Source organism: Pholis gunnellus (genome assembly GCF_910591455.1).
Source record: "Pholis gunnellus genome assembly, chromosome: 23".
Lineage (NCBI taxonomy): Eukaryota > Metazoa > Chordata > Actinopteri > Perciformes > Pholidae > Pholis > Pholis gunnellus.
The window spans coordinates 492,215-517,500 of NC_136550.1; the positions used below are offsets into that span (position 1 = coordinate 492,215).

The 25,286-nt window shown below is 41.3% G+C and overlaps 3 protein-coding genes and 1 long non-coding RNA gene across 4 annotated transcripts in view; 3 read left to right on the forward strand and 1 right to left on the reverse strand.

The window, feature by feature from the left end:
- The first annotated feature begins 1,458 nt into the window (after positions 1–1,458).
- LOC306714389 lies at positions 1,459–2,797 on the forward strand. The gene is made up of 3 exons (XR_013767624.1): positions 1,459–1,549; positions 2,087–2,122; positions 2,561–2,797. It is a non-coding gene; the product is annotated as an uncharacterized lncRNA (long non-coding RNA).
- A 55-nt stretch (positions 2,798–2,852) lies between these two features.
- Positions 2,853–7,517, forward strand: LOC306714388 (uncharacterized protein). The gene is made up of 5 exons (XM_079184412.1): positions 2,853–3,140; positions 3,648–3,824; positions 4,105–4,206; positions 6,420–6,518; positions 7,202–7,517. The coding sequence occupies exons 1-5, from the start codon at positions 2,870–2,872 to the stop codon at positions 7,243–7,245; spliced, it is 693 nt and encodes a 230-aa protein (XP_079040538.1). The 5' UTR covers positions 2,853–2,869; the 3' UTR covers positions 7,246–7,517.
- Positions 7,518–12,344: 4,827 nt separating this feature from the next.
- Positions 12,345–13,913, forward strand: LOC306714504 (uncharacterized protein; the record flags this gene model as incomplete). Its single annotated transcript, XM_079184547.1, has 5 exons — positions 12,345–12,396; positions 12,835–13,095; positions 13,175–13,414; positions 13,521–13,703; positions 13,801–13,913. The coding sequence occupies 5 exons, from the start codon at positions 12,345–12,347 to the stop codon at positions 13,911–13,913; spliced, it is 849 nt and encodes a 282-aa protein (XP_079040673.1).
- An 8,018-nt stretch (positions 13,914–21,931) lies between these two features.
- Positions 21,932–25,286, reverse strand: part of LOC306714639 (sodium/hydrogen exchanger 9B2-like) — a 5,238-nt gene continuing 1,883 nt past the window's right edge. Inside the window, exons 6-13 of the mRNA XM_079184711.1 lie at positions 25,247–25,286; positions 24,657–24,750; positions 24,475–24,581; positions 24,250–24,399; positions 24,029–24,137; positions 23,762–23,898; positions 22,507–22,681; positions 21,932–22,245 (exon numbers count right to left, since the gene is read on the reverse strand). The exon at positions 25,247–25,286 is cut by the window's right edge and continues 42 nt beyond it. Coding sequence (XP_079040837.1) covers positions 22,163–22,245; positions 22,507–22,681; positions 23,762–23,898; positions 24,029–24,137; positions 24,250–24,399; positions 24,475–24,581; positions 24,657–24,750; positions 25,247–25,286 — 895 coding nt within the window. The 3' untranslated portion in view covers positions 21,932–22,162. The remainder of the gene's footprint in view (positions 22,246–22,506; positions 22,682–23,761; positions 23,899–24,028; positions 24,138–24,249; positions 24,400–24,474; positions 24,582–24,656; positions 24,751–25,246) is intronic.

Here is a 25,286-nt window from a genome sequence, read left to right on the forward strand (position 1 = left end):
TTCCAGTGGTAGATCTTCTGGATGACCTGCTCATTACGGGACGCACAGAGAAGGAACATCTCCACAACCTTCAGAAGGTCCTACAACGGCTTCAAGAACATGGACTACGAGTGAAACGCTCCAAGTGAGAGTTTGGCAGAACTCGAGTAGAGTACCTGGGCCATGTGCTGGATGAGCAGGGCACACACACCCTCAAAGTGAGAGCTAGTCAGGAGGCTCCGGCTCCCACCAACGTCAAGGAGCTCCAGGCGTTTTTAGGACTTGTGGATTACTATGGAACCATTGTACAGACTGCTCAGAGGACGAGTGATTTGGAAATGGACTGAGGGTGAACAGGTTGCTTTTGTCAAGTGTAAAGAACTGCTGACCAGTGACCGGGTGTTCGCCCACTGACCGTAGCATGCGATGCCTCTGCCTATGGCATCGGAGCAGTTATCCAACACACCATGCCAGACGGGGAGGAGCGACCCACTGCTTTGGCCTCCCGTACACAAAGATATTCTCAAATAGAGAAAGAAGCTCTTGGACTGATATACGAGTGTGAGAGGCTGTGAGGGCTTGAGATGGTGTAAATATTAATGAGACAGCACTTTGCTGACATATCACGTTACCATGAAAACGACAATAAACATGATGTATAATTGTGTGTATTTATTGTGTACTTTGTACTCCCTGATGTAAATGTCTTCAGACTCTTTAATGAGAGTGAGAATGAATGTTCTTCATGCATTCATATTTGACTAATAATGAATGAAAACACTGTTAACAGTCTACATGAATACACAAAAAAACTGTTAACAGTCTACCTGAATACACAAAAAAACTGTTAACAGTCTACCTGAATACACAAAAACACTGTTAACAGTCTACCTGAATACACAAAAAAACTGTTAACAGTCTACCTGAATACACAAAAACACTGTTAACAGTCTACCTGAATACACAAAAACACTGTTAACAGTCTACCTGAATACACAAAAACACTGTTAACAGTCTACATGAATACACAAACACACTGTTAACAGTCTACATGAATACACAAAAACACATAACGACACACCGCTACACTGTTGTTGTTCGCTGTTGGTTGATTTTTGCACTAATGTTTCGTTTACCTAGTTAGTTAATTTAACACTATTCTATTTCATTGTACATACTGTGTATTTTTGTTATTGTATCTTCTTATATTCTTACATTTAATATGTTCTACTCAGTTATTTTATTGTATATATTGTTCATTTTTCATACTTAATATTTGTATTTTTACTCTGTTACTTTGTTTGCTGAAGTATATCTTTGCTGCTGTAACATACAAATGTCCCCCTGGGGATGAATAAAGTATCCATCCATCTGTCTAAATCTGTGACTGTCTGACGTACGAATACATGAAAACAAAAAACGTCCATTTCCTGCCAACTGCTCGGTCGAAAACCCTCAAAACTACGGCTGACAGATGAAGAGGAAGGAGGTGTGCTGGTAGACCTCAAAGCGCTGCTCTCTTACAAAACTACACTTAAGATGCAGGAATGCTCTTTACATCGGCTGCTGGGTAAGTCTAACTTCAACATATGTGTGTGTGTGTGTGTGTGCTTTATTTATATTTCATTATCTATTCTGTTACATTCTCATTGGTTGTGTTTCATAAATGTACACGAGTCCGTGTGAAGCCAGTAGAAGTGAATGACGTGTTCGATCAACACATAATACATAATACATAATATATCATTTATTATTTATTATTTATTATTTATTATATTGTTTGTTGATAATAAACTCTGTTTGGTCGTTCTGTCAGCAAAGAACACAAAGTGAGTTCACTTGTTCATTGATCTCAATGATTCCGTCAGTTAAACACTTTATCAGATCTGATGTGTTTTAGTGCTGATTCAGTGTGAAAACATGAAGCATTCTTCTCTAACTTTTAAAAGCAGAACATGTATTTATGTGTATGGTTATATCTTTCCTTCCTGTGCTGTGTTTGCTTGTTGTTTCTGTGGATACAAGCTGCTCTGAACTAGTCTCCTCCTTGGTGATGAACAGTTTCTCTGTCGACACTCAAACTAACTCACGATGTCTCTCTCCTCAGTTCTGACCTCACTGCTGAGCTGCTCAACAGACCAGGGTCAGTGAAGAGTTATTCATGAAGTCAAACTCTGAGTAACGTGTGCAAAGATAAAGCTGCTCGTAATGAAAACATGAAGTCATTCAGAAACCAGGAAACTGCTGCTTCTCTCAAATATTTACAAGTAACGCACAACTTCTGAGAGATTCATTCATAAAAACATGCATGAAGGAAGAGTCTGGATCACAGAGATCAGAGCAGTTTAACACGGTTCAGGGTTTGTTTGTGGTCGTTTGCAGCAGAGCTGCACAAGAAACACCAAACTGTAACACGTGTCTTATAACATCCTTTGAGCTCCTCTTGGGCCGTGAACATCTATTACAGTTTGTAATGTTTCCAGTCTGACATCATATGTGCAGCAGGTAGAAAGTAGGAATATGAGGAATGTGGACTAAATAACATCTTCACCACATGTTTCTGTCCTCTTTTCCCTCTCAGCTCGTCTCACTGTGAGTCTCAGCAGCTCTCAGGTGTTCAAAGGAGAATCTGTCTCTCTGAGCTGTGAGGACGACCAACCCTCTGGATGGACTGTGATGAGAAACACAACCAGAGGAAACAGGACTCAGTGTGGAGCTGGATGGGGACAAACAGCTGGTTCTTCCTGTAACATCAGCTACATGGTCCCTTTGGACGGTGGAGTCTACTGGTGTGAGTCCAGAGAGGGAGAAACCAGTAACAGCATCAACATCAGCGTCTCTGGTAAGATCAGACTGTGGAGTCAGTGTTGATGAAGCTGTGTGTGAACGCATGAAACGCTGGACTTTGTCTCTGTGTTCAGATGGACCGGTGATCCTGCAGAGTCCTGTCCTCCCTGTGATGGAGGGACATGACGTCACTCTGTCCTGTAGGACCAAGACGTCCTCCGACCTCTCGGCTGGTTTCTCTAAAGATGGATCCTTCATCAGGACTGAGCCTGAAGGTCTCATGAGCATCCAGCATGTCTCCAGGTCTGATGAAGGCCTCTACAGGTGTAACATGAGTGATGGAGAGTCTCCACCCAGCTGGCTGTCTGTCACAGGTGAGGAGGTCAAAGGTCACTCTTGACTAACCGTGTTTTCTTTAATGAGTTTAGATACTTTGTATTAAGTCATTTCTTTCAATGCCTTAATCGAGCACCGAGACCCGGCCCTGCCAGTGTAGCATTAAAGCATGGTGGAAGTAGCACGGCAGCTAACTAGCCAGCTGTCTGTTAGCTAGCTAGCTAGCTAGCTAGCTGGCTAACTCCACCAATGCTTTAATGCTACACTGGTTGTATTTACGCTTTGTAACGTTTACGACTCCGCCGATCGTTTTAGTCGTTAAAGAGACTTCATACTGAAGTTAGCCCGCTACAACGGTCGCTATGACATCGGTACACATAAAAATGGCCGCCATATATAAATGGACATGTCTGTTCTACTCTTATTCTATTTCTATGGTTTTATTAGACACATTATTAGAAGAGGAACAGTGAAAGTGGTGACCGTGTTATCCATTTATCTCTTATTTCTGTGCTATTAAATATATATATTTTTGTTCATTTTAGGGAAACCCACCACTACAGCTCCTACATCCTCCTCTTCCTCTAGTCCTACCCCCTCTTCCTCTAGTCCTACCCCCTCTCTCTTAGCTTTGTATCTTGCTCTTTTCTCTTTCGGTGTCCTGGTTCTGCTGGTTCTACTGGTTCTACTGGTGAGACGATGCATCCATCGGAAATCTGAAGGTTAGACTCAAACAACAACCAAAGATAAATTATGCTTAAACATCACATTTCACTGTTGACATTCTCATTTCTATAAACATTTAAAGGTTTAATGTTCAAATAATTACAAACTGTTTCCTGAAGTCCATGAGGACCACATCACCACGAGGTCCATTTAGTATGCTCCGGAGCTTTTGACCATGTCACATGATCTTCCTCAGCAGAGGAAGTTTGATATTGAAGATCATCTCTTTCATGAATGAATTGATTGATATTTATTTTTTATTTTGGCTCATTTCAGCTGCCGTAGTAGAAGTCGGACGTGATGACGTCACAGATGACATCACATACAGTGATGTCAAAATATCCCGTAACCTGCAACAGCCAATCAGACGGAGCAGAGGTAAAGATGCTCTTATTGACTGTTTTTAGGGGACTCTATGGTACTGTGTGTGTGTGTTCTTGTTTTTATATCCTCGTGTGGACTGATTTGAATTTTAGACGTTGAGAGGACAATTTGGAAAAAGAGCATTTTTAGAAAGGCTTTTCATCCAGATACTGTACATATGAATGTAAAATCAATGTTTTTAGTCCTTACACTTACAGACAGTAGTGAGGTCTATTTCAGGCATGGTGCTTTGCATGTGAGAATGTCTGTTTTGTACTTTGTGGTTAACTGAAGCCAACAACACTGTGGTCATCTAGCTTCCTCTTTCTGAGTAAAACACGTCAGCAGGACTGTTGATGAAACAAAGAGTTCATATTAATAAGTCATAAATCTGCAGAATCACATTTCTCTGTATTCCGATCACATACAACATATCTACAAATTAAGGAATGCGTTTTACTCAAACACTGTTATTGATCTATAGACGCCAAATTATTAATGAGCATTAATGGAACATGAATACATACAGATGGAGAGAAAGAGAAGGAGAGAGAAGAGCTTAGTTCATCCTAGGAGGTCCTCCAGCAGTCTAGACCTACAGCAGCTTATCTAGGAGCTGGACCAAGACAAACCTGAGCCAGCCCTAACAATAAACCTGAATCAGGTCTAACTATAAACCTGAGCCAGCCCTAACTATGAACCTGAACCAGGTCTAACTATAAACCTGAACCAGCCCTAACTATAAACCTGATCCAGTCCTAACTATAAACCTGAACCAGCCCTAACTATAAACCTGAGCCAGCCCTAACTATAAACCTGAACCAGCCCTAACTATAAACCTGAACCAGTCCTAACTATAAACCTGAACCAGTCCTAACTATGAACCTGAACCAGCCCTAACTATGAACCTGAACCAGCCCTAACTATAAACCTGAGCCAGCCCTAACTATAAACCTGAACCAGCCCTAACTATAAACCTGAACCAGTCCTAACTATAAACCTGAACCAGTCCTAACTATGAACCTGAACCAGCCCTAACTATGAACCTGAACCAGTCCTAACTATAAACCTGAGCCAGCCCTAACTATAAACCTGAACCAGCCCTAACTATAAACCTGAACCAGGTCTAACTATAAACCTGAACCAGCCCTAACCCTTCATTCTCATGCTATGAGTAAATCGGTATTATTGATTGTAGTAAGAGTTTAAATAAAGTATTGTATTCCCCAGAGAGTGATCCAGCTGCAGTGTACTCAGCAGTGAGACGACCAGAAGACGTCACTTATGGACAAATAGTCATCGGAGACGTCACATCAAACAGGACGAGAGGTGCAGCTGCTCTCATGTGTCTCCATCGAGGACCAACAGCAGAAACATGTTTCTGTTCACATCTGACTTTGTTGGGGACTATTTTCAGTAAAATTCAGATTTGAGGAAGGATATAAAAGTGGTGATGTACTCAACAGCACAAACATACTTCTGCATCTCAAACTGACTATTATAAATATATATATTTGTGTAACTCTACTTTTAAAACCACAGCAGCAACGCCCTCCGGTTGATTCCACTGAGCTGGTGTGAACATGTTCCGGCATTTGTCCGGTTTGAGACTTGTGGTAAAAAGTGCCGAATTGTTTTAATCGAAGCGAGCGTCCTCGTGGTCGTCCAGCTTCCTGTTTCTCATAAACAGCCTCAAACTATATTTGGTCTAAAATTGTTAAGACCAGATACACAAACAATAAGATAAGAAAAGACTGAACTTTATTCATCCCGAAGGAAATTCTACATCCAGAGATATAGATCAGAAAAAAACATTACAAATATAAAGTTTATAAGCAGTAATATTAACACCAGATTATAATAGCGTAACAATACAAGTAGGTTTAATGTCACAAAATAAATAAAATAAAATAGAAATGGCGTTCAAAAAGTAATAAAAGGGACATGATGCACATGATATTAAAAGGTAGTATTGCACATGATATTAAAAGGTAGTATTGCACATGATATAAGTAATATTGCAAAATGTCCGATGTGTCAGCTGCCCTTCCTGCAGAAGGTGGGGGAGTTATACAGTTTGATGGCCACCGGTAGAACAGACCTCCTGTGGCGTTCTGTGGTGCACTACAGCAGTAGCATTAATATTCCTCTTTATATTGCATGTACTGCAGTACTAGGAGTAGCTGTAGTAGTACCTGCATTAATGTAATCTGTATTGTATTCCCCAGAGAGTGGTCCAGCTGCAGTGTACTCAGCAGTGAGACGACCAGAAGACGTCACTTATGGACAAATAATCATCGGAGACATCAAATCAAACAGGACGAGAGGTACAGCTGCTCTTCCTTCTCTTTAAACCACGCTAGCTGCTCCCCCTGCCTCCAGTCTTTATGCTAAGCTAATGCTAACCACGTCTGACTCCGGCTCCGTACTGACCACACAGACATGAGATATTGATCTTCTCACGCTCAGAAAGAAGAAGAAGAGAACTTAAACTAGTCCTTTAAATAGATGTCGGTAATCGGGATGTAAGCTCAGAACTAAATGTAAAGATCTCTAAACCAGTGAAATAAATAAATAGGCTCATTGTCCATCACTACATTGTCTTTACTTTGTATGAATTATCATATATATATATATTTAATTTATATATTTTAAGGGTAATTATTCATTACTGTAATAAACATCAAAGAGTTTGTTTTAACAAATAACCAAAAGTTAAAATCGTGTTGCACTTTTTATTTTAATGTTTATTGTTAAAGACACGTCTGAACTAACCCGCCAAAATAAAAGCTGGAAGTTCATTTTTCCCTATTTTATTCAAATTTAAGTGCAGTTTTGAATATTTCCTTTTTCTGATACTTTGTCTACATTTCTGAAAGAAATATTTAACTTTTTACGTTAATAAATAATTTGGCCTAAAGAAACATATGTTCCTGTTTATAGAATTAGATAATATAGAACAATAACTGATCCTTTGTTCCTCACATTGTTTGAACTTGTTTGTGTTCAGAGTTTGCAGCAGAGCCGGACGTCCTGTACTCCTCACTGAGGTAGACCGTCAGCAGTGAAGTCCAGCCGGTCCAGACAGTACATCTTTACAGCTTCATTAGTTTTCATCTGTTGAGACGAACAACTCAAGTTTACAACATATTTATGTTTCTTTTTGTTCAAAAAGTTAAACTAAAGATTAAAATGATATTTAGTTCTTTTTCCCCTTCTTAAGTATTTCAGTAGGAACACCAACATGTATTTCTGCTGAACTCAGATCTGTATTTATGATGTTATTGATGTTTCTGTGCAGGATGAATAAACTGTGTTGGTACTTGTCCTCGTGTGATGTGGGTTCCTCAGAGCTGACGGATGGAACGGTTGACTTGTTCTGGTTGTGGCTAACCGACTCACCGCAGACCATAAACAGCATGAAGCTCATCACACGACTCACAGTCTGTGTTCAGGGTTTGATTCTGTTACAAGCAGTTTACACAAATACATGAACATCATGAAGTGACCACAGACACTTAGAGACACACGGACAGTGAGACAGTCTGCTGTTCATCATGGACATTAAGACAAAGTCCAGGTCTGCTGACTTGAGATCAGCAGGATTATTAGTTTCACGATGTTGTGGAAATGTATCATATCGTTCTTTTAGATATAACTTGTGTCGCTTAAACCTGCATATATGTAGATGAGGCCAACCAGGCTCATTTAAAACCTAATGATAAATGAGTTCATTGGTATTTCACCACCTAACCCTGTTCCCATCAAAAGGCTGGAACCGGCCTCGGTCTGTGCAGCGGCAGATAGAGGACGTCTGTGAAGGGAGGAGACGAGGTAACGTGCAGATACTCTGTTTCTGTCTATTCGTTGTTGTTAGACCTCCGAACCATCTGTGGGGAAAGAGCTCCATCCATTCAGCTGGATTATCATTAGTGTCTGTTAAATAAATATGTTTTTATATTTTAAGAGTTTTCTCATCTCGATTATTTCTCACCGGGAGGTTAAAAAGATTATTTTCCACCACACACGACAGACTGCTTTCATCTTTTCAAGACTTTTCAAGACGATCTGAAGTCTTCCATGGACACGTCCCAATTCTCTTCCTCCATCTCACTGAAGACGTGAGGACAGAGGAAACAAGGAAGTTTCTTTAGAGACGTCTCTTTATCTGACCCAGTCGAGTCCCATCTGTCTACTTTAACCGCTCTGTGGAGACACGTTGAGTCCTAACAGCATCAATAAAGGTTCATATTCACCACCAGCTCAGCAGCTTTGTTAAAGTCTCTGCATGTCTGACAGGAAACGGTTTGACAAACATCTGCATCATCATAACCTGCTTAGTTCTGTGTGTCTATGCTGACCGTTAGATTCTGCAGCCTGCAGCCCTCTGTTAACAGTCTGCCACCTGGTGGTGTTTAGTTGTACTGCTCCTCCACGTTCTCTCAGGTAAACATCCTGACAGCAACACACTGAGCATGCTCAGTGACCCAACCTCCATATGTTTTGTGTTTTTACATGTTGCTGCTCCTGCAGCGCGTCGTCTTCTCTGCTGGAACATTTAGAATAATGTGTTTAACTTGTGCAGCAATGAGCTGATTTATTAAACATGAATTATGAATGTTGTTCTCTTCCTGTCAGCAGCCAGCAGGGGGCAGCACTGAGAACTCTAACACAGCAGGAAGTAACGAGGAACAGAAGTAAACGCTGTTTCAGCAGTAAAATAATCAGAAACAGAAACGCTTCAATAAATAGAAGAAGACACGAGCTGAGCAGAGTTCATCATGTCAGAATAACTGTGTGCTTCAGTTCATAAACATGAGAGATCAACATGAGAAAGACTTCAGATCAGTCTGAACACGTTTCACCAGAACACACACACACACACACACACACACCCTGTTCCAAGAAGAACACACACACACACACACATCTACACACTCCTGTTTCTGTTAGATGTTTTGTGCTTCATGATTCCTTCTGAGCTGCAGAGTGAGTTTAGTCTCCACGCTGATCATCATCTCGTTAGAATATAAAGCTTCTCTCAGATCACATCGAGCAGACGCCTCCTTCCTCTGAGGTCAAGTTGGAAAGATATTCAAAGACTCGGACTTCCCGGTTCAATAAATCATGAGTGAAACGTTGTTAACATACAAACGAGACCTCTCTGTGACCGTAGTGATCTAGACAACAAGCTACAAGCTTCATGTCATTAAACCGGGCCGTCTATCGGCTCCTACGAGCTGGACAAACATTGGTCTCAGTGAGCGGCTGACCGTCTACAAAGTGATGCGTAGAATACCTCCTACAACAATGTTCAACAGCTTCACTGTCATGCATAATGTAACCAAAACCACTTCACACATCGACGGGCTCCTCCTTGTTGTGCTACAACTTTCCTTCATCCTCCAGCGGTTATAACTACACGAGGCTGCTTCTGTTCTAGAGGCAGGAAGTTCAAAGGAGAACCAAAGCTCTCATGAAGGTTTATGAGACGGTTCTAAGTCGGACTTTGAGCTCCTTCACTGATCAACAGAGTCCTCGTGGTGAACTGTGGGCGGTTACCTGGAACACAGGTCGGTCCGGTTCAGCAGCTCTTGTTGCATCAACAGGTCTCAACACGAGCCAAACAAATGAAGATAAAGCATTTCATGTTAACGGCTGAGTCCAATCTGCATTTACAGTCATCAGTTATTAATAAAGCCAGTAACTAACAGCCCCCCCGATCAGAGCTGGGGATTTGGATGCTAAAGCTAACCGCTAACTGAGGATCCAGCAGCTCCTCCTGCTCTCTGAGAAGTCGACTAAATGAAAACATGAGTTGCTTTTTAGTTTTTTTCCACTTTTGGATTTAATCCAATAAAATAGAGAATAAATAAATAGATAATTAAAAAAGTTAGAACTTTAATAATCACAAAGAAAATCACCAATACAAATATAAATTGTTCATTTTATTTAATGTCACACACTTTAAACACAATTATAAGGTACTTGTACATTACCCAAGTATTCTTCTTTCACGTTACTTTATACTTGCTCTGCACCACATGTATTACACATCATCATGTAAAGTGGTTAAATGAGCTACATTTACACTGATCATTGCTAATAATTCTATTTCAACTCAACTTTGTTTTGTTTCTTAAAATCCCGGTTTTACAATCTTAACAACATCCTCTGTAGTTGGACCTGGTTTTACTAAATCTGTCTAATATATAAACCAGCCTTTAGTTGATGTCACGTTGAGATCAATGATTTGTTCACTGATGGTTCAAGTCACCTTTTATAGACATAAAATATAGTACATTATATTACATTACAGTACATTACAGTCATTTATCAGACGCTTTTATCCAAAGAGACTTACAGTCAGTGTGTTCAACATATTCAAGAGAACTACTCGTCACCAGAAGTCATGAGTTCATCTCCTTTAAAGAAGTATTCAGGGTCTGTGTTTGAGTTCAGACTGCATGAGAGACTCAACACTGAGCAGAAACACCTGAAGCTTTAATCACCACCACCTCACAGCGAGTACACTCTTAAATACTTTATATATATATATATACAAACACACACACACACACACACACACACACACACACACACACACACGACTACTGTGTCTGTAAGAGCCACTCCTAGTCAACATGGCCCTCTGCTGGAGAGTTTCTGGCTGTGACGTAGTCTCACTTATACAATCCTAATCCGCGTAATGAATATGAGATGTAGTTTATAGATCTCCAGCAGTTTGTGAATGTTTGACGAATCTGTCGACAGAGACAGAAAACAGCTGCTGCGCCCGGAGGAGAAACCAGTAGAGACATAACACCGGCACCAACACATAAATCCTTTAAGGTGGAGCTGAATAATAACACACGAGTAGACTGATACTGTTTTTATTACCATGTGACTATAATGTACCTGGGCCGGCAGAGTTAGTTTAGGTTCCGTTACTTAACACACACACACACACACACACACACACACACACACACACTCACACACACACACACACACACACACACACACACACACACACACACACACACCACTGATGTTCACACCCCATCGTATGTTCTGTTCTGTTCATTTCTACAATATAGTTCATACTAATTCTACCCTCTGATTCCACTTTCTTTATTGTGTGTCTCTCTCTGCTGACATTCATTCCTTAAGGCTCTGTGGTTATACATATAACATCTGATACTAGCCCAGAGTTCAGCATACTCATACTGTACCTACCTGTGTTACAATAGCCAGTAGCATTTTATTCCATGTGTCCATCCCGGCAAATTGGTGGATCCAAATGTTATAAACATATATGATGTCATTTCTTTGTAATAATAATAATGTGAAGTGTGTGGGTATTTGTCCAAGTAGGCCACTGACTGGTCGATACGTGCGATGCATTGAGTGGGCCGGTGTGACAGTCCGCCCCTGACTGCAGGTGTTATCTGAACTAGCGCTGAGCCACGGAGAGGAGCCGGAGCTGCCCCGACGAACAGCTCTGTAAAACTTTACGGTTCAATGAAACACGGGAACGTTTGACCAGTGGATGGTCGGATGTGTGCGTGTGAGAACACAGGAGCTTTACAGGAGCAGGTCTGCATCAGAGCCTGTAGATCCACCGACAGTCCTCTACTGACCCCTTCAGGACCGCTGGGTCATTGTCCCTCATGAAGAACATATGATGACAATCACCAACGTTTAATTATTGGATGGTAAAGTGACATTTGTGACCAACAGGACAGGAAACCACACGGCTGCTCACAGAGGAAGTGATGGTTTGAGTTTCTCTGAGTGAAACATTCTCTCAGGGTTTGATGTCAGCGATCGGTACGATAATAATAATAATAACTTTATTAATTTAGCACCTTTAACAGAGTTTAAGATGGGACGAACGTCTCTTCATCGGCTCGTCTGTAAGTATGAATCTGTTCTGTTCAGTCTAACGTTGGTGATCAGTAAAGATAGAGAACGTCGTCACTTTGCTCTCATACAACCTTTAAAGGTGTTTGTGTTGTTTTCATTCTCTCATTGAAGGAAAAGTCTGTTTCTGTTGTTCTCACACTACGTTACTATGGTTACTGTGGTTACTATGGTTACAGACGGATGACTTTCTTTTTTTTTGCAGTTGAAACTCAAACTAACTCACGATGTCTCTCTCCTCAGTTCTGACCTCACTGCTGAGCTGCTCAACAGACCAGGGTCAGTGAAGAGTTATTCATGAAGTCAAACTCTGAGTAACGTGTGCAAAGATAAAGCTGCTCGTAATGAAAACATGAAGTCATTCAGAAACCAGGAAACTGCTGCTTCTCTCAAATATTTACAAGTAACGCACAACTTCTGAGAGATACATTCATAAAAACATGCATGAAGGAAGAGTCTGGATCACAGAGATCAGAGCAGTTTAACACGGTTCAGGGTTTGTTTGTGGTCGTTTGCAGCAGAGCTGCACAAGAAACACCAAACTGTAACACGTGTCTTATAACATCCTTTGAGCTCCTCTTGGGCCGTGAACATCTATTACAGTTTGTAATGTTTCCAGTCTGACATCATATGTGCAGCAGGTAGAAAGTAGGAATATGAGGAATGTGGACTAAATAACATCTTCACCACATGTTTCTGTCCTCTTTTCCCTCTCAGCTCGTCTCACTGTGAGTCTCAGCAGCTCTCAGGTGTTTCAAGGTGAATCTGTCTCTCTGAGCTGTGAGGACGACCAACCCTCTGGATGGACTGTGAGGAGAAACACAACCAGAGGAAACAGGACTCAGTGTGGAGGTCGATGGGGACAAACAGCTGGTTCTTCCTGTAACATCAGCTACATGGTCCCTAAGCACACTGGAGTCTACTGGTGTGAGTCCAGAGAGGGAGAAACCAGTAACAGCATCAACATCAGCGTCTCTGGTAAGATCAGACTGTGGAGTCAGTGTTGATGAAGCTGTGTGTGAACGCATGAAACGCTGGACTTTGTCTCTGTGTTCAGATGGACCGGTGATCCTGCAGAGTCCTGTCCTCCCTGTGATGGAGGGACATGACGTCACTCTGTCCTGTAGGACCAAGACGTCCTCCGACCTCTCGGCTGGTTTCTCTAAAGATGGATCCTTCATCAGGACTGAGCCTGAAGGTCTCATGAGCATCCAGCATGTGTCCAGGTCTGATGAAGGCCTCTACAGGTGTAACATGAGTGATGGAGAGTCTCCACCCAGCTGGCTGTCTGTCACAGGTGAGGAGGTCACCTTTGATTTCACCACAAGTTCACCACAAGTTCACCACAAGTTCACCACAAGTTCACCACAAGTTCACCTGACCAGGTGGGATTCTGTCTGCAGGTAAACACACAACCAAGCCCCCGACCCTTTCCTCTACATTGGCTCCGCGCTCTACACAGGCCCCGCCCCCTGCATCAGACTCCTCCCACCTTGTGATCAGACTGGTCTGCCACCTGGTGGTGTTCTGTCCGTACTGCATCTCCACTTTCATCATGGTGTCTTTATATCGACGCAGACCCACAGGTATCAACCAACCAATCAACCAACCAAATCACTCCAGTGCTCATGATTGACTCCTCATGTTGATCTACTTTCTCGTTCTAACTCGCTCTGAATGTAGGAAGTGACCCGCCCGTCTCCATGGTGATGACCCCGCCCACTCAGGCTGAGGAGGGATGGGATGACGACTACGATGACATCATCATTGCTGCCACCACGGAGCATCACTTCTGATTGGATCCGACACAAAGCTAAAGAGCTTCAGGTTCCTCCGTAGCAGAGAAACAGTGGAGGACCCAGAACGCCTCCCTGTGGAACTCCACATGTTCTAGTTTGACTTGTAGACGGATGATTCATTACTAAATTAAATCAAATTTCATTTAAATTTCACCTGTCATAGTTAATAGTAAAGTAAGTAAGAGTACAAAATTGTAAAATTATTTTAAAAATAATAATTTCTTCATGTCCTTTAGTTACATTGTCAGATATTAAATGATGGTTCTATATTTATTTAATATCCTAAATTCATCCTCACTCATTACAAATATATACATATTTTATAAGTCTATCTAATATAATATTTCAATACAGCCATCAGTGATAAACATTTTCATCTAAAAGAGTTTGAAAACTAAATCATTGTGTTGATTCTACCACCAGGGGTCGCCCAAGTCAAACATGTTCATTTGTTATTCATACTTAATAAACATGTTCATTTGTTATTCATACTTAATAAACATGTTCATTTGTTATTCATACTTAATAAACATGTTCATTTGTTATTCATACTTAATAAACATGTTCATTTGTTATTCATACTTAATAAACATGTTCATTTGTTATTCATACTTAATAAACATGTTCATTTGTTATTCATACTTAATAAACATGTTTATTTGTTATTCATACTTAATAAACATGTTCATTTGTTATTCATACTTAATAAACATGTTCATTTGTTATTCATACTTAATAAACATGTTCATTTGTTATTCATACTTAGTAAAAGCTATAAAAGTTACAACTGACAACTGTGACGCCAGAAACTATCAAAAGGAAACACATCAAAGCGACAACGAACCATTCTGACTGAAAAGTTCACTTTAAAACTTTGACAAATTACAAAACAGTGCATTACAGAATTAGTTTACATTCATGTCAGTCCAAAATGTCTTCCCTTCATCATTCTATCGCGTGAGACATTTGTGTTAAATTGTCATAAATAAAATATGGATTCTTGAGTTGTTGTAAAAACGGGTTTTGTGAGGTCACAGCGATCAGTTCACCTTTGAGTTCAGGAGAACGTTTGTGATTAAATCTGAAGACATTCCCTCCAGATGTTCCTGAGATATCGACTTCACAAGAACGGACGAACACGACAGAAGCTGAAAACACGACGTAAAAACATACATTCAACCATACAAAACAACAACAGCAACAACAACAACAACAGCAACAACAGCAACAACAACAACAACAACAACAACAACAACAACAACAGCACAGAGAAAAGTTTAGAATCGATGCTCGGTGGTGACGTCAGCAATGACATCATCGTACGGTTGGTCCAATCCCTCGTCATCCTCGCTGGGTGGAGACGTCGTCATAAAAACAGGCTGGTTCCTTCCTGCAGAGTTACGTAATCATTTAATGAATCATCTGATTAATTATTCGACATGAAGCATGTTGTGATTTGAGTGATTGATTGATTGCAACAGGTCGACATGTTAATGTGTCTGATTTGTTGGTTTATGACCAAAAACCTGCAGAACTAAAGACACTCAATCAGCCTCAGCTGGATAATCAGCTAATGCTAGCATGCTACCGTGCTACGCTAACATAGGGAACACGGTGAATGTGCAGCCTCACTGACTCCCACCAGAGGCTCAGTGTTACCTGTGGGCCTGTGTCGGTACACGGACACCATGAGGACGGTGGCGACGCAGTACGGGGACGCCACCAGCAGGTGGCGCATCACTCCCAACCAAGAGAGGGAGGAGTCTGCAGCCGAGGAAGACGAGCCTGTTCAGGTGAACGTCACTAATGTTACACTCACTAAAACATACGTTTAACAGGGACAGGCAACCAATATGAATTTCAATCTCCACGACTGTTGACTGTCAAATCAACAACAAAAACATGAAGCTGAACGTCTGCTAGTGAAACACAGCTGAGAGCATCTAAGACCTAACGGCTAACAGAACTACAAGTACACACACTGTTGTACCGCTCACTGTTATTGTCTTAGACGATGTGTCTAGCTAACCGCTAACAGCTAACACAACTAGCATACAAACCTCAACATCACTCACCAAGCTGCTACGCTGTTCATTTGGTTTTTGGTATGATTGTATGATTGTATCATACACTGGCCTGAAGTTGATTGCTTGCGTACATCGCTGCTTGTTTTTGATTCGGTTGTATTTGTGTCATATTAAATCCCAAATAGGTCTTTGTGTTGGTGTTAGTGTATATCGGATTAGCAAAGAGATGACCCACACAGTGATTTAAGTCACCTCAATATTCACTTAAAACTAGGAATAGAACCGTAGCTACGGACTCAACACCTGCTGAGTTCACGACCTCCTGACCTGTGACAAACAGCCAGCTGGGTTCAGACTCTCCATCACTCATGATACACCTGTAGAGGCCTTCATCAGACCTGGAGACATGCTGGATGCTCATGAGACCTTCAGGCTCAGTCCTGATGAAGGATCCATCTTTAGAGAAACTAGCTCGGGGGTTGGAGGAGTTTTTCTTTGACCTACAGGACAGAGTGACGTCATGTCCCTCCATCACAGGGAGGACAGGACTCTGCAGGATCACCGGTCCATCTGAAGAAAAGACAGAGGATGTGTTGTAGCTCTGTGCTTCTTATAACTTAGAAGAGGTTCCTTTGTGAAGCTTCCTACCGGACACGGTGATCTGGACAGAGTTGCTCCGCTGATTTGCAGGAGACTGGCACCAGTAGATGGCGCTGTCGGGCACTTTGGTCAACTGGATGACGCAGCCTGCAGAGGTGAGCTTCCCCCATTTCGCACAGCTGGATATCTCTTCCTCTGACGTGGTGGACGTGGTGGACCTGATGACGCTCCAGCCGCGAACGCTGGCGTTACCGCAGCTCAGAGACAGAGTATCGTACTCCAACAGCTGAGACGAGTCAGGAGACACCGTGAGCCGAACCGGGTCGGAATCATCTGGGGATCAAGCACAACAAGTCAAGATGGGAAATGTCAAAGATAAAGAAAAGGGAGTGAGGTTGAGTGAACAGACTCTACCTTCCATCAGCAGCCAGCTGGGTGAAGAGAAGCCACCGCCGATGTTACATTTGTAGGCAGCTTCGTGAGACTTGGAGAAATTGCGGATGGTCATGTGACCTTCAGGCCCAGTCCCGATGAAGGAGTCGTCTTTGTAGAAACTAGCTCGGGCGTTGGAGGAGTTTTTCTTTGTCGCACAGGACAGAGTGACGTCATGTCCCTCCGTGACAGGGAGGACAGGACTCATCAACACCGGCTCAGTCTGACCTGAACATGATGGGTTTGATCAATGGCTGCTGAATATATCAGAGGATCAATAGAACAAAACACAAAGAACAAAACAAGAAAAGTTGTCAAAATGTCTCTTGATGGTTTCCAGAGGTGATTTATTGGGAGGGTAGAGGGTTTCCTGTCTGTTTGTGGCTGGGCCTCCACACAGCTGAATCACTTCCCCTTTAATGTAATTGGTTCCCTTTAAGACAATTGATGTGAATCATAGAAGTGTAGCGAGTGAGTCATCAACAAAGACTTGTTCCGTATTCGTGTTGACTCGACATATTGTAAGAGTTTAGTTTAGAACTGACAAAGAAAAGGAAGAAGAAGTCCTGCATTATGACTCTTACCGATGACGGTGATGTTGACGGTGTAGCTGCTGTCTCCGTGTTTGGACTGACACCAGTACACGCCGCGGTCGGACAGTTTGGTGATCTTGATGACGCAGGTGGAGGAGGTCTGTTCGCCCCAGCCCGATCCGCACTGGGACAGCTTTATACTAGTAAAAAACCTAACAATGTGTCGTCACGTCAACCCTTCTGCACCAAGTTGTCCCTCAAAAGGAAACCCTTACTTAGCATTTTAAAGGGTTTTATTTAAGAAATGTGTCTTATTGTTGTTCAGACTAACTGAAGCGTGTTTTTGCCGGTTAAACTTACTTGTCGGTCGTGTATCTCCACACCGTCCATCCACCGGAGCTCGTCTGCTCACAGCTCAGAGAGATGTTCTCGTACTCGTAAAACTGAGACTTGGGAGCGAACATCACCGAGGCTGTGAGAGAAAAGACAAACGCTGAAACATCTCGACTATTATGGGATGGATGGAAATGAAATGTAGTGACCTCTGATCCTCTGACATCATCATCAGGTCAACATGTTGTCCAAAACGTTGGTTCATCACCAAACACCATCGATTCTTTTTGTAAAATTGTAATCTTTACATTAACTCCCAAGTACAACATTTCAACAGAAAACAGAAGAAAATACTCAAGTTAAGTACAAATACATCACGGCAGAGAGGTCAAAAACAAGCTGTTGCATCCTAAAACAGGCAGAACTCGGGATGTGAACCCAAATATTCAACTCACAAGTCAGATTTATTATTTCTTTTTTGAAAATAACTTTCTTTGATTCCACGTTACTACGACTACTAGAGGGCGCTGCCGCTTGATAATTATAATAATAAAATATTTATTTATACATCAGCTTTAAAAACAGAGTTTACAAAGTGCTTTGAGAGACAAAGCAGCAAAAGCAAGACAATAATAACAATAACAGAAAGCTCAGTGAGACAGTCGATACGATAAAAATAAACTAATAAATAAATAAAATATAATTAAAAAATGTAGTAATATTGTAAAATCAACAAATACAAATAAAACAGTAAAGCAACAACATCACAGAAAAGCCAGTCTGTAAAAATGTGTTTTAGGAACTGATTTAAAAGAGATTACTGATTTAGCAACATTTTATTTTACAAACAATAGAATAGCAATAGAGACGTTCACATTCAAACCGTAGATGGACGGTCAGAGCGGCGGCCATTTTTATGTAATATTTGTATTATTTAGCGGGCTAACGTCCTTATGAACTTAACCGACTTACAGGAAGTCTCTGACTCACTGAGGTGAAGTTTTTAACGACTAAAACGATCAGCGAAGAGTTAATGAGTAAACTTACGGGTTATTTTCTGTAACCAGTGTAGCATTAAAGCATGGTGGTACAGTAAGCTAGCTTGCTAACTGTACCACCATGCTTTAATGTAGCTGGTCTATCCATTCCTCCGCCTCACTCCCCGCCGCTTCGGAGAAGGACAAGCTAACGTTAGCCTACCTGGCTAACTAGCTAGCCATCCGTCTCGCTGTCTTCTCCCGGCGAGCTACGACAACACTTTTACGACCCTGTTGATGTCACCATAGCAACTAACAACGATCACCATTTTCTTTTGCACAAGTTTAAATGACCATTAAAAACATTTCAGTGTCCGTTCTGTTCCTTTTTATTTGCTGTGCTTTGTGAGCGACAGCTACAATTGTTCGGTGTTCTTTTCACCGTGTAACAAGAAACATATGAATAAAACAACCCTATGATGTAATGTGTTTACAAATAAAAGAACAAATATCTGCTCTTATGTGATAATAAACAAATAAATATAAACTATTGATGATACGTAGCAAAATGTTACATAGCAACTTTTAGCAACAAGTCGACTTCTGCTGTCGGGTTTTTTATCGGAAACAAGCGATAAAACCGACTTCAGGAAGCAGCAAACAGACGTTCATCAGACATTTTAGATTTGACACAGAATTTACATGAATTATGATTATATATATATATATATATCCTTAGAAAGATTTTCATTTAAATAAATGTCTGTTAAGTGACTGTCCGTCGCTGAAGGAAGGATTAAGCACAAACACAGTTTTTTGGGTTGAAACTCACCACGACTGTGGACAGACGTCCGGCCGACGCTCACCAACACTGAAACAACAGTCACAGGTCACATCTCCTTTGTAATAATCTACATTAAAAAAATACATCTCTGTTCCCTAAATGAAGGTTTCACTTTGTTTTGTTTTGCATGATAAATGTTCATCTTTGTTAAAGTGTTTCTCTACTTACGGAGGAGAAGCAGAGTTGCCTTCATAGCGTTCCGCTGACCGTCAGACTGGCACAAGATGTGGTGACAACATCCTGTTAAAATAAACCACAAGTAGAGAGCGAGAGGTGGTAGAGCACAACGTCACGCAGAGAGTATCATGTCTTCTTTATCCAACTTCATTTCATAATATTAATAATAATAATACATAATACATTTTATTTATAGAGCAATTTTCAGAGTACTCAAAGACACTACAGTTAAAATCATCATATAAAGGAAAGCTATACACTAAAATTGTAAAACACACAATATCGTTCACACATTGAAAGCAGTTCTGAAAAGGTGAGTTTTGATTTGGCATTTGAAGATGGAATGATCGGTGCAGTCTCGGATGTGTTTGGGGAGAGAGTTCCAGAGGGGGAGGGGCATTAACATCATCTGATTAGTTTTTGTCTCATTGTCAGATTGTTTGTGATATCTGTCTGTTTGTTACAGAGAGATGAAGCTCACATCCTGTCGGTCCGATCAAAAGATTGTCTGAAGTTCTGACACCACATCCTAAAAGAACAACAGACAGCTGCAGATAATCTCCAACTCCTTTAAAAAAATATAATGTTCTGATATTTTCACAAACAGAAATGTACGACTTCTTTTAAAGGACAAGTGTGACAATTGGGGAAATATAATCTCGTTAAAAGGCTTTAACGTAAGCCAAAGAAGAACCCCTCAGATTTTAAAAAGGATTATTACACCTTCATGAACATTGTGAGGTCGTGCGTGTCCAGGTTTCCTGTGGTTGCTTGTAGACGTGTTCAGTGTGGTCTGAGGTGAGGAGAAGAACACTTAGCAGAGGCAACAGGAAGCACTCGCTGTATGTTTGACATCAAACCAAACGCAGATTTTATACTTTTTTGTATCTTATTTTAATTGTGTTTTATTACATTTTAAAGAACATTTGTGTTTCCTCTACGTTTGTCTTTGTCCACTTCACAGTGCTGTTAGGACATGCATGTACTTTTTAATAAAGAAACTTGAACACAGCTAACCACGAGAAGCTGCAGCTTTAATGTTTTCTACTTTGATCTTCGTTTTGATCAAAAAGTTGTGAAGATTTCAAAGTTTCAACTTTTTTTTAAGTCGACCAGAAACCGGATCCAAAATGTTTTTTTTTCATCGTTTCTTTCGTGCGTCTGGTTGGTTCATGTGTTGCATCCCGGAAACGTTTGTTGTTGATCCGTGAACTTTACACAACATGACATTTGAATTTCAACGTGTCATTTAACACCTAGTAAGATGTTTTCCTGTTGATCAAAGAGCTATTTTCTCCCAAACTGAGACATTTATAAATGAAATTGAAGTGTGCTTTGTCACTTTGTAACTTTATTGACTTTTTCATTCATTAATGATGATGAATTTCAGCTCATTACAATAATTGTTGAACACATTTATCTTAATTGCTCTCGGACTTGAAGAAAATAATTACAATAAGAGTGATAGAAAGATATGTAATATATATAATATATATAAATATATTATATATATCATATACATCTATCATATAGATTATATCATATATAATATATATATATATTATTATATAATATATATTATTATATATATATGATATATATAATATATTTCTATATATATATATATATTATATATGTGCCACAAAAGATCTGGTAAGTTAAATATTGAATTAGTCAAGTTTAAATAATATCACTAGTTATCTGCTCAGCTGACTACCAGGTAACACCCCCCCCCCCCCCCGACAGGTGGCCAGGCCGTGATTGGTCGGCTGTGTGGAGGTGAGAATCTAGGCGGGGCTTGAACTCCTCTCAGCTCTTTTTGTCTTATTCTTCACACAAACAATTTCTAATGTGAAATTAGTCCACGTTTGAACGCCCTCAAACATCAGATAACCGCGCTCGCTAAAGTAGCTGCTGGTGAGAATTGATAAATATAGCATGTTATGCTAACAATAGCTAGCTAACGACTAGTATATAAATTGTATTCTGCTTTAATTTGCCCCCAGACCACCATGCTAATGAGCTAACGATAAGGTTTAACCTCTAAATAATTCAACATATAAGAATTTTGACTTCATATCTCATAGTTTGAACAGGTATTTTTTATTTTAATAACTTCTTATGTGTTAAACCAATACATTTTAAATACTTACATACCTTTAAGAAAGAAAATCTCTAAATTTGGAGTAGCTACTACAAGCTAGCATTAGCACATGAAAATAAATACACGGCCAAGACATTTTATAAAACATATCTGCGGCTAGAGAAGGTTTTAACTTATTGTGTAAAAAATAGCTTTCTTTTGTTTATCCATTCAGAGGCCTCATAGCTTGCTCTCAAGGGTCACATTGTCCTTTCCTTGACCAATCCCATTGCTGCTTTGAGTCGTGGCTCCGCCTTCTGTATCTGTGAAAAAAAAACGAAACATTATTTTTTCTGTTTTTGACATTTTGTGATTAATAGTCTGCTAAAAATGCTATTGATCTTTAAAATATAAATCAAAACAAATATAAATACATACCAACTAAAACAACAGCATCAAAACTGAACTGGTAGTGTGTGTGTGTAGGCTTGTATTGCTAACTTTATGGGGATCCGTTCTCATTTAACACCATCGTAGTGAGGACATTGTGCTTTGTGAGGACCTTCACTCTTCACTTCACTGACCTTTGACCTGCCGGGCCAGGAGTCGTGGTCCTGCCAGTCCGATACCCAGCGCTCCGATGGGAGCCGTGGTCAGGATGGCTAACACGGCTAACGTTAGCACGTCCAAACCAAACTTAATCAAGGTCTCGTCTCCGTCCTCTCTCGCCAAGTCCAACGCTTTGGAGCCGATAGCCGCCTGGCACACAAATAAACACACATCAGACATTCTAAATGTACATGAACATGACTGCTAGAACCCAAAGCTCCAAGGCTACATTGAACTTGTAATGTATGAATATTTCTGTTATCACTAAGGAGGTTCAGGAGGTCCTTTTAAAAGGGTTCTAGGGACAACTTTGGGAGATTTTAAAGGTAATAAATGTTCTGAAAGGGGTCTAATGTCACTGAACAGGTTCAAGGCATCTTTTAACAGGTTCTAGTGGTCATTCTGTCGGCCCTAGTGGAGGAGGTTCTAGAGATCTTTTGCATGGTCAGTCATCATTTATAAGGTTCTTGTAGTCAATGAATAAATTGTGGGGGTCATTTAGGAGGTTCTATTAGTCCTTTTAAGTGGTTCTTGTGTAGTCTCTGATGAGGTTCTAGGAGTCCTGTAAAGGATTCCAGTGGTCCTTTTAAAGGTTCTAATGGGGAACGAAAAAGCTCTCCTGTAGGTGCACGCTTAGAAATAATGGTTCCAACGGGTTCTTCCTGAAGGGCTGAGGTTGTACCCAGAACCATTTGCTTCTAAAGAACCCTTATTTCTAGGAAAGAAGAACATTTTTCATCCAAAGAACTCTTTTTGGAAGAAAGAGTTTCCGAGGATTCTCGATAGCACGGGTCTTAAAAGGGAACGTCCCGACCCTTTAGGGTTCTAGATGAAACGCTTCAAATATAAAAGGGCTCATGGTTGAGTCCATGTTAGCACCCTGAGCAGGTGGAAAGGTTCTGGATAGAACCTCGAGAGAGGGTTTTGTGTGGAACTGTTATATCATAGAAGGGTTGTCTGTAGAACCTCTCCTAGGGGGTTCTACAAGGAACCAAAAAGGTCCTCCTATGAGGACAGGCCAAAGAACCCTACATGGTTCTAGTTAGCAACTTTATTTCTGAGAATGTAATTATAGGAGTCATATGTCTTTTCGAAGGTTCTAGGATAATCTAAACGTCCTTTGTGTGGTTATCATTGTCAAAGTTCTAGCAGTCATAGAGAAGGTCTTATGGGTCATTCGGTGGTTCTCGTGGTCTGTGGTTTGGTTCTAGGGGTTCTATGCATATAGACCTGTACGGTGGCTTTGGGGAGCCAGGCCACAGAGATGAAGAGTTTCTCCTTTAGGTTAAATCCTCCATAATGAACCAGCAGGAAGGTGACGAGGAGGCGGATCACCAGACCGGTACTGATACAGGCCAGACCGAGACCTGGACACACAAGAGACGGATGGAACAACACAGAGTGTAAAACCTGTTTGTTACATGGTCCACCTGGTTCCTGGTTCCTGAGAGCAGGTCTGAATGATGTGCTGTTTGTTTGTTTCCATATGGTTCTCACCCACGGTGCTGGGGCTGAGGGTTGCTATGGTGATCTCTGCTCCAATCAGTCCAAAGAGGAGCGGCTGGAAGACGTCCCATGAGCGCCCCACCATGGCGGCCACCGGGGCCTGCACATGAAGACAACCACTGATCTCAAACACATTCAAACGGTTTACAGACATGCTGAGGGTTGTGTGAACAGGTCTGGATCCAGATCAACGTGGTTCTGATGTGTGGTACCTTGTCGGTCTTCCAGCCCAGCGCGGCCAGAAAGGCCAGAACCAGCGTACAGAGTCCACCGGCTCCGGCAAAACCAATAACGTGGCTGAAGAAGACCGAAAATATGGACAGACCCAACAACATGAGAGTCCTCCTCAACACCAGGTCCTCCTGCAGACGGACAGAGAGAACGTTTAGAGAATTAAATAAACTACATTTAAGATTCAAATAGAACCACACCCTCACCTGGTCTTTACTGGGGAAGTAGCACAGGAACAGACCCAGGATCAGCCCGGCTATGACCCCTCCCACCACCTCCAGAAGACCCTTCAGTATGTTCATCCACGTAGAACCTGCAGGACAGACACAGCGTATAGAACACAATGGAACCCAACAGAATAGAACTGAGCATATTCTCCTGTACGGACCCGTGGAGAAGGCGATTCCCAGGCAGGTGGAGAACCCCGTTATGGCCAGAATGTCATCAAAACTCCCAGCAGCCATCAGGAGGGTGGGGATTCCCTGAACAACAACACAGAACATCATTAGAACGTCAATGGAACATCACATCATGACAAAAAATATGTTCTCTATGTACTGGTAGTCCTTAAGCAGGTTCTAGGGGTTCTTGAAGAGGTTCTAGTGGCCGCTGAGGAGGTTCTAGTATATATTTTAGGGTTCCCTGAGGAGAGTGTCAGAGTCCTTTAGGAGGTTCTTGTGATCACTGAGGAGGTTCTAGTAGTACTAGGAAGTTCTCCTCTGCATTAAGGACGTTTTAGGGTTCCTTTAGAAGGTTCTTAACTGACGTTGTAGATGACCCTGGAAGGGCTCTTAGTGAATACAAGAACCTCCTAAAGGACCGTCAGGTGGTCTGATGGAGATATTAGTAGTCATCAAAGAGGTTCTTATAGTGGGTTCTATTTTTGACTGAGTACTGGTTTTTGGCATCATTTAGAGGTTCTAATAGTCCACCGGCTCCCCCTGCTGGCAGGTTACAGAACCAGCTGAGTGGTTTTACCTTCTCCACTCCGTACCCTTCTCTCTGCAGGAGCAACATC

Bases quoted from the DNA above. Each gene is read 5' to 3' on its own strand.
- LOC306714388 (XM_079184412.1), top strand. From the start codon at position 2,870: ATGAAACGCTGGACTTTGTCTCTGTGTTCAGATGGACCGGTGATCCTG. The intron at 3,825-4,104 runs GTTAGACTCAAA...GGCTCATTTCAG, and splicing joins CATCCATCGGAAATCTGAAG to CTGCCGTAGTAGAAGTCGGA. The intron at 4,207-6,419 runs GTAAAGATGCTC...TGTATTCCCCAG, and splicing joins GCCAATCAGACGGAGCAGAG to AGAGTGGTCCAGCTGCAGTG.